This window comes from Zingiber officinale, chromosome 3B (genome assembly GCF_018446385.1).
Source record: "Zingiber officinale cultivar Zhangliang chromosome 3B, Zo_v1.1, whole genome shotgun sequence".
Classification (NCBI taxonomy): Eukaryota; Viridiplantae; Streptophyta; class Magnoliopsida; order Zingiberales; family Zingiberaceae; genus Zingiber; species Zingiber officinale.
In genome coordinates, this window is record NC_055991.1 from 29,632,132 (window position 1) to 29,641,265 (window position 9,134).

General features: G+C 44.5%; 1 protein-coding gene across 2 annotated transcripts; it reads left to right on the forward strand.

Moving 5' to 3' along the window:
- The first annotated feature begins 5,936 nt into the window (after window positions 1-5,936).
- Window positions 5,937-8,694, forward strand: LOC122056279 (probable receptor-like serine/threonine-protein kinase At5g57670). 2 transcript variants are annotated; one of them, XM_042618157.1, is made up of 8 exons: window positions 5,937-6,084; window positions 6,161-6,688; window positions 6,768-7,019; window positions 7,095-7,252; window positions 7,339-7,418; window positions 7,516-7,651; window positions 7,752-7,901; window positions 8,418-8,694. In XM_042618157.1, the coding sequence occupies exons 2-8, from the start codon at window positions 6,529-6,531 to the stop codon at window positions 8,577-8,579; spliced, it is 1,098 nt and encodes a 365-aa protein (XP_042474091.1). In that variant the 5' UTR covers window positions 5,937-6,084; window positions 6,161-6,528; the 3' UTR covers window positions 8,580-8,694. The 2 variants fall into 2 exon arrangements, with proteins under 2 accessions (XP_042474091.1, XP_042474090.1); XM_042618156.1 differs by lacking the exon at window positions 5,937-6,084 and having other exon boundaries at window positions 6,174-6,688; window positions 6,765-7,019.
- Window positions 8,695-9,134: the final 440 nt, after the last annotated feature.

A 9,134-nucleotide genomic window follows, 5' to 3' on the forward strand; every position in this document is an offset into this window, starting at 1 on the left:
GAGTCTCCATCAACGGTCGAGCGACGATCTTAAAACCTTATCTTTATCGACGATCGAGCGGCGGCCTTAAACCCTCATCTCCATCAACGGTCGATTGGTGACCTTAAACCCTCATCTCCATCAACGGTCAAGCGGCAACCTTAAAATCTCGTCTCCATCAATCGTCGAGAGGCGACGCTAAACAAGGGCTTGCTCTGAATCGTCGAGCGATGACGTTAAACCCGGGACTTCGTCAAGTAGCCAAGTGTCAACAGTAACCCCGAGTCTACATGGGAGGTTGAACGACTGATTGCGAATAAGGGTTACCCAAAACCCCCCAAGTTTTCAGACGAACGGCCCATTCGGGAGAACATACCAAAATACTTGGAAGCTCCACAACTAGGGAAGCAAAGCAAATCGAGCAGACACATATACAAACCGCGGTCGATCGGAGGAATTATAGGGCTACAAACGACCAAAGGAAAACAAAAAAGCAAACACAATAAGAAAAAGCCCCGCCGAACGACCAAACATGCATTAATACTTTAAAGTTTACAAAAGGGAGATTACAAGGATAGAGCCCTCAGTCTCACTCAAGGTAATCTAGTATGTCATCAGACAGAGCGACTGTCAGCTTGTCTTGGCTTATGACCTTATTGGTCAGAACGGTCGGTAGGTGGCCCCCCTCGTGAAGCTGACCTATCGTCCCTTCGATCGCCAAGTCGAACAATCGAAGGGCTCGATCGGTGAATCTGTCGCAGAATGCGTCCGAACGGAGGTTGACTTGCTTTATGGCTTCAAACCTACTTCCTTCAGCATTTTGGTAAATCCACAGCACCGCACGGGATCCCTCTAGCTCATCCTTAGCGGTGACAATTTGATCGCGGAGGGATTTCTCTTCGATCGAGCAGCTGTCCCGCTCGACCACCAAAAAATCTTCGGCCTCCCTGAGCTTCTGGGCAAGGCCCCGAGCCTCCGTGTTCTTCAATTCGAGGTCTTCGATGGCCTGTTGCTTCCTGGCAGTGGCCGACTCTATCTCCTTGTCGAAGGTGGTGACCTGTTTGTTGAGTCGAGCCAACATCACCTCCTAATCTGCGGATTTTTTTCGCTCAACTTCTAGAAGCTTATTACTCTTCTCTAGGTCGGCCTTCAGTTTTTCGACCTTGGAGATCGACGACCCTTGGGAGGAGTAGGCGCCGCTCGAGACTTTGAGTTTCTTGAACTCATCATCCAAGAATACGAGCCTGTGGCACATGGTCAGGCTCTCCACCTAGTACTACGGGTAAATAGGAAAAGGTTATAGCCGAACGCAGGCAAGCCATGAATTTACATTAAAAAACTTACTCCGGTGGCCATTTGGGTATGGTTGTTGGTCAGGGCACCTAGAGGTAGTATCGTCGCACGAGCTTGTGCATCCTCCCAGACTTCGACGAGCGCCCCCCGGATGATGATCTGCTGCTCGGGGATCCGGGACTGGGGGCTCGGCTCGCTATAGTCCTCCGTTGGCAAATGGAGGATCGCCATGATAGACCATCGGCCGCTCGGGGCCAAGTGAGCTGAGGCCTCCCGACTGGAGGCCGGTAGGATGTCGGAGTGCTTAACCTTCGAAGGTTTAGGCGGTGGCAGCATGAAGGCTACGGGCTATGCGGCGAAGGCCCCCTGCGGTAGCTTGACCAGGGAGGGCGTCTGATCGGACAATGAAGCCTCCCCGATCGCTGGAAGAGGAGTCGGAGTTGAAGTTCTGATCCTCTCAGCCGGCTGTGCGCCCGAGGTAGCAGAACATGAAGATGGCTCGCAGAACATGAAGATGGCTCCACTCGGCGGCTCTTACGCCTGGTCAGTGGCACGTCTGAGAAGGCCAAGCCCGATGGCTCCTCAACGGGAATTATGGGGCGTTGCTCAGCCAAAGGCTGCGAGCTCGGGGTAGCTCATCCGCTTGGTGCATGGCTAGCCTCGCCTTCGCCCGTCCCCACTGGCGCCTCCTCGCTCAGGCCAAGCGGATCTTCGTGGGAGCCGATCAATCACAGACCTCGGCTCGCCAGCTCTTTAGTAGCCACCGTCTCGATCGCGGCGTCTGTAAGCTTCGCCTTGCCGGCCATCCGTGCTTGGATCATGACTTCGGTTGTAGGAGAAAAAGAAAAATCAGTTAGCATCAAAGGGAAAAGGTAAAGTAGTTACATACCCAGGCTGGTCGGGAGCCGGGTGCGGATCGGACTGAGGCCAAAGATGTAGAGGACACCCTCAAGTAGCAACTTGTGGATGTCGTACTTCTGACCGGCCAACATCGCCGCAACATTCAAATAGTCCGATCGACGCTTGTAGCTTTTCAATGGGGGTTGGGGTGCCACTTCTAGCTGCCAGCGGCTCGAGAATTTCGGCCGCTCAGGAAGATACATGAAAAAGAAGTACTCCCGCCAATGTTTATTAGAAGATGACATTTTATCAAAAAACACTAAACTGATCCTAGACTGGAAGACGAAGGTCCCCGGCTCGGACAACTTCAGGTAATAAAAATAATGGAAGACATGTGGGGTAAGAGGGATGTCGTGCAACCGAAACAAGACAACGACGCCACACAGAAGACGGAAGGAGTTCGGCATGAGTTGAGTAAGAGAGACGCGGAAGTATTTACAAACAACAATAATGAAAGGATGGATAGGGAATCGCAAACTAGCGGTGAAATGGTCCCTGTATAGATAGATGCATCCAGTCGGGAGATTATTTGGTTGATCGGACGAGGAACGCAGAATGATCTCGTGGTTGGATGGAATTTCAAAAGCGTTCCTAAGGCCCTCAGTGTCGCCCTCATCGAACCTGGACTCCATGGTGGTGTACCAAAGCCCAGGGATGGAGGCGGATAACTGTGAGGAGCTGGTCATTATGAAAAACGGGTGAAAAAAGGGGGCTGGAAGGAGGAAATGTGAATCGAGCGAAGAAAGGCGACCACCAGAGGGTCACCGAAACAGTGGAAAGCAGAATGCTCGAAAGAAAAGGTGACAGGAAGAGAGCTTACAGGGAAAAAGGGAGACGGAGGATCGCCGGAGGGCAAGACACAAAGAACCGCTGGAGCAAAGCGTGTGGAAGCACAGAGGTCATCGGAAACACAGTAGTGAAAGCGTGGAGAAGGCGGCGACGCAGCGAGTTCATATACCCCGGGCTCAATCGACCGGAGCCGTCCGATCTAAGTTGCGTAAACCTAGGACGAGATCTCACCGTTAAATTCAAACCGCCAAGCGTTGCAATCAATGCTTGTCACATCAGGTATGCGACGACGGTGGGCGTGACATGTGTCATGCTACCATGGGTCGACAGTTAATGCAGGCGTGGGAGCATGTTCTGCCTTAATGATAGGGAATTTGCACGATTCCCAAGAAATCAGGGTGACATTAGCCTAGCCCGCGCTTGCCTGAGACAGTCTGAGAAAAATTTCTGCAAGCGCAAACCTTTGTCCGCCCGATCGGATAAAGGGAGCGTGCTTATGACCGAACGACAAGCTTTAAAAGGCCAATCGGCGAGGATCGGGCCCACCCTGATCGAAGTCAATACAATGACGAAGGGCAATCGGGAGGGAATCTGCTCACACAATGGTCCAGTTAGTCGAACTACAACCTCCTTCGATTAGACTTGAAGGGGAGGCTTGTGATGCAGTGATGATGAAGGGGCACGCCCTACTACCACGGTGGAGGTCAATAGAGGTCATAGTCAAGACGGTCAACGGACGGATGGTCTTGGCCAGTCGGGCGGGGCATATTCCGACCGTGGGTTAAGCACCGACCCACTATATCCGACACGGAGTAATCAAACCGACGCTCAAGGGACACGTAGAAGTCGAGCCGAGCACCTCTCCCGCTCGACGCGACAGTGGATTTCCGGTCAAGTGGCCATCCCACTCGACCTAACAACGGAAGACATTTGGACAGGGACTTTCAGTCGAGCGACTATCTCGCTCGGTGCGACAGGGATATCAGAGTCTTGGCCGAGCGGTCATTCCGCTAGGCCAAACAACAGACACAACAAAATATCTTTCGACATCTTTTTGGGAGCTAGTGCCGCTGACGAGCAGCATGGTCAGATAGAGGATCGTACGGTGGAAGCTTCCACCGTCACTTCAGAGATATGCTCGGCTCGTTAAGGTACTATGTCAGGGACACTTTATTGACATGTCTCTTTAGGGAAAGCTTGAGATAGCATGCTCGCCTTAAGAAACGTGCACACACGCTACATGAGCCCTATATAAAGGGGGATCTAGGCATCGACGGAGGTATGCTTTTCTCGCGATTTCTACTGTTGCGCTACAGTTCTCTTTGCTTGCTTCGCCGGAGACTAACTTGAGCGTCGGAGGGCCATCGCCGGGACCCCTTCCCTGGCTCGGCACTGACGGTGCTTGTGTTGCAGGCAGGAGCGAGGTCCACCGGAGGTCAACAAGAGCGCCACGTCTTTAGCATCTGTCTTTTTGACTTTCGGACAAGATCAATATTGATACATTAACACTGGTATTTAAATATTAACTGCTATTATTTATCACACAAGTACAATCTTAAAATTTATAAATTAAATATTAGAGACACTTTTTTTTTATCTATAATAAAATTTGAATAAAGAAATTTTTGGATGAAAACTATAATTTAAAATAAATTGGACTTTATTTATTTTTTGTTTAACTTAATAAAAATTTATGCACATTCAGACCATTATGTTAATATATTTTTATTAACTTAATTAAAATAATTTTAATTTGATAAAAAATTAATAGTATATTATGGTAGTTAAGTCTCCACATTAGTTTCTTGGTAAATATCTCCAAAATTTAGATAAATAATCTACTTTATTAAATTTAAATAATTATTTTTTACTACATAATATATAAAGTATCCTAAAATTTTAATTATCTTTATTTTTTATTTTCTTCTCTCTTCTATTTTTTTTTTCTCTTTTCCTATATAATATCTAATTTTCATTATCAATCCATTCTTTTTATTTTTTCTCACTCTCAAATTAAATGATATTTTAATATTGAGAGAAGTATTATTTATGAATCTAAATTTGAAGAATGAATATGATAGCAAATGTAAAGATTTTTTTAACATAAAATATGAAATTTAAAATGAATTATATATTTAGAGAAACTAATATGATGTTCTTATGCTTTATATAGCATTTATAAGCAATTATAGCATAACTATTACAATGTGTGTAAAATAAATTTGCTTAATATAACTTGGTCAAGATTATAAAATATGAATTACTTTTATATTAAAATACTTTTCAAAATTATTTGGAGTTGATTCCAATTTAATTAAAATCGTTTTAAAATTATGATAATAATTACGACTGTAGTTGCTTCAATAAATTTAAAATGATTTTAATGTTTAAATAATTTTAATTAAGTTATTGAATAATAATTTGATATAATAATATTTCATCTATTATAATCTTAATAAAAATTATATTAATTTTATTTTATACTATAATAATTATAATTGCTACAATAGACTGGAATAAAATATTTTCGTATTATCTTGACCTCTTGTACTCTTTTGACATAAGAGGCATCCCTTTTAATTCTTTTCCTAAATTATTAATGAATTGATTTATATTTGATTTTGAAGGACACTTAAGATCAAATTTTTTTGCTAAAAATGCAATTTGATTAAAAAAAAAAGAGAGAACATTGGCGAGATTAGATTTTGATGTAAACCAAAAGCAAAGGCATTCATCCACTAAATCCCTCGAACTTACTCAAATTTCCCAGCTCAAACGCTGACAACACAAGATAAGACCAGGGCAAAAGGTGTCCATATATATCTCTGCATGATATAAACAAACTGTGCAGGACGGCGTACAAACTGTAGGCCGGCTGTAGCAGAATTATTCTCGTGTCTTTTCTTCTCCATAAGATACAGATTGGAATCCACTCTTCTTCCTTCGTAGGCTTACCCTCTCAATCAAGTAGACTTTCTTTTCCTCATGTCAATCTTAAACAAACAGATATGAAAACATCACGCACCTACTTCAGGCATCAGTATTCATGCAAGAAGGGAAGCATCATTTAAGCATCAATGGCGTTGCAGGAGCTGTGTTCGCCTGCATTTAGCCCTGTGACAGGCAAGTACTCCAAATCCGGACCCTCAAACATATTTACACCTGTTATACGACATTGTCTAATCATGTCAGTGAACAGTGTCGTGGATGTAGAAATTCTTGGTCCCCTTCCTTTCACTGGAAGGGTGAGAATTACGTCGGGACAGTTGAAATTTTAGAACTTTTCATCTGAGAATTGGTCTTGTGAGATTTACTACGAGTCTCCACCTTCCTCCATTAAAGCCCCCCAAGTTTGTAGCTTTCCTGAGAGCCAAAGTAGCAATGGCGACTCCGTGAATCGAAGCAGAGCAGGGTACTGAATCCAGAAAGCGGCAATGGCAGCTCCCAACTTCCTCATCAATGCTTCCTTGTAGCATCCCTCGAAAAGCGAAGCTACGCACGGCAAAAGGCGCGTTGCTTTTTTAATACCCATCCAAGACACTTGCTTCGTCTTCTTCAGGGCGAGGAATGGGCCTCAAAAGCCTGCTTCTGCTGTTTAAATTCGGCCGGAGGAAGAGGAAAGAAGAAGAGCCGCGCCCTCCTTCCGGTGCCGAACCACTGAAAAAACCAGCCTGGAGATGCTTCTCCCACGAGGAGATCCACAAAGCCACCAACGGCTTCCACCAAGGTTCGTGCTCTGCGCTTGCTACCTCAACTGTTTCCATCTGGACCGGCGATGACCGCCTTTTCTCGCAAGGATTTAGCAGGCAATTTGGTGGGGAAGGGAGGGTCCGCGGAGGTGTACAGGGGAGTGCTCGAGGACGGACAGGCGATTGCGGTCAAGAGGATAGCCCTTGCGTCGTCGGAGGAGCAAGAAAGGGACTTCTTGACGGAGCTGGGCACCGTCGGTCATGTTCACCACCCCAACGTCTCACTCCTCGTCGGGTGCTGCATTGAGCTCGGTTTCTATCTGATCTTCGAGTTCGCCTCCAATGGCTCAGTCTCCTCCAACATCCACGGTATTAACTTCAATAAAAACTCTTTAGAGTTCAAAAGCAAGAATCAGTTTCACCTCCACAGTTAAATCGATGCAGATGAGAGCAGTCCTCCATTGGAGTGGAAGTCGAGGTACGAGATTGCTCTGGGAAGTGCAAGAGGACTGCATTACCTGCACAAGGGTTGCCAGAGAAGGATCATCCACAGAGACATCAAGGCCTCCAACATACTCCTCGATCATAATTTTGAGCCTCAAGTAGCTCTCTCCACATCATTAGTTCTTCAAACTAGAAGTTTTTGTTCTACTTTGCAACACCATTTTAACCACTGATCAATTCACAGATATCAGACTTCGGGCTCGCGAAATGGCTTCCGTCGGAGTGGAGCTATCGCACGGTGAAGCCGATTGAAGGCACATTTGGGTATCTACACTTGAAGCTAAACTCAAGTTGTTAGCTTAAAAGTAGTAGTTTGAGTTGTGTATATGAATTCTAGCAAATGAATTTGTTGTGTGATTAGGTGTTTGGCACCGGAGTACTTCATGTATGGGATAGTACATGAGAAGACTGATGTCTTTGCGTTTGGGGTGTTCCTCTTGGAGATCATATCGGGAAGGAAGCCGGTCGATGTCTCTCACAAAAACTTGGTTAGCTGGGTAAGTGCGTGCTCAATTTGATTGAGAGAACTTTCTGAACCTATTGCTATATAGTTGTATCGAGCAAGATCAGACTTAGATCAATTTCGACTAACTGCAGGCAAAACCTTATCTAAGAGATGGCACAATACGAATGCTGCTCGATTCAAGATTGGAAGAACATTACGACTACGAGCAGCTACACAAGCTCACTTTTGCAGCCTCCCTTTGCATCAGGGCAGCACCGGCATCTCGCCCATCGATGACCGAGGTATCGTATCCTCAAAAGCCAAGCTAACTTAGGAATTAACCAATGGCTATGTGAATAAGAAACTAATAGAACTGAAAGGTAGTTGAATTCTACTGAAAGTGTAGTAAAGTAACTAGAGTTTGGACAACATATTAAGAAGATTTGAGCATCATTGTTCTTATTTTTCTAATCATGTGACTGATTCAAGGCACTGTGATTGTTTGGCAGCAGGTTGTTTTCTTGCCTATAAAGTATAGATTCATATATAATTACCTCCTAACCGTGAAGCATATTCTAATGATAAGAACAGTGATCAAATAATGCAACAGCAAATTTCCATATTTATACTTCATAAACTGCCAATCTTAATCAACAAGCAAAATTAATTGTTAAATCTGCTTCAGTAGCCACACAAACTAGATACTTGAAAAATCCATGAATTTATCACGGGCTGCTCGTGAAGTCTCACCGTTTTCACTCTGTTTTTCTATGGATCAAACAACTGTTTTGACAAGGTCGAAAAATGGGTTATGGCAGGTACTGAACATAATCGAAGGCAACGAGATTTTGCAAGATGAATTGAAGATGCTAAGTGAGGACAAGGAGGACGAAGAAGAATCTTGGGGCTTTGAAGATTTGGACTACTCGGACGAAGAATCTGACACCTCGTCTTTGTGGACCGCGAGCTCTCATTCATGATCGCTTGTCTTAAAATCTAGTCACCAAACTGTACTGGTTATGTGAAGTAGAACATATCTCATCACTTGTACCGCATATAGTTTGTACCTTTGGAATGCCTAAGCCTTCATCAACACTCGCTTGAACTACAAAGTTAGTTGGATCTGCCAGTGAAATTGAGAGCTCGACACAGTTAAGTGAAGGTGCAAGATTGTACTGTCGACCAAATTTAGAAGAGAATCATTGACTTGGACTTCAGCTCAAGAAACATGACAACAATCACATGCATGATTGTCTCAACTCTGAAAGAAGACAAATGAATCACGAAGCTATACCTTCCAGTGTGCTTGTTTTGTCTGTTAAATTGGCAAAGCTAATGATTGTGAATACCTAAAATTAACCAGAATGCGACAATGAGAATGAACTAGAAATCCGAAGAGCTAAGGACAAAGTAAGAAACAGAATGAAACAGTGGACTAGGAAGCTATTTATCATATTGAACAGGTGGTAAAAGGAGTGGCTTCCTAACTTGGTTTACATTTCAAGCAGTTGTCTCAAGTTGGCCTGAGGACCACG

Coding starts and splice junctions, on each gene's coding strand:
- LOC122056279 (XM_042618156.1), top strand. CDS start 6,529: ATGGGCCTCAAAAGCCTGCTTCTGCTGTTTAAATTCGGCCGGAGGAAG. Junction 7,419..7,515: donor CCGATTGAAGGCACATTTGG/GTATCTACACTT, acceptor TTGTGTGATTAG/GTGTTTGGCACCGGAGTACT. Junction 7,652..7,751: donor ACAAAAACTTGGTTAGCTGG/GTAAGTGCGTGC, acceptor GACTAACTGCAG/GCAAAACCTTATCTAAGAGA.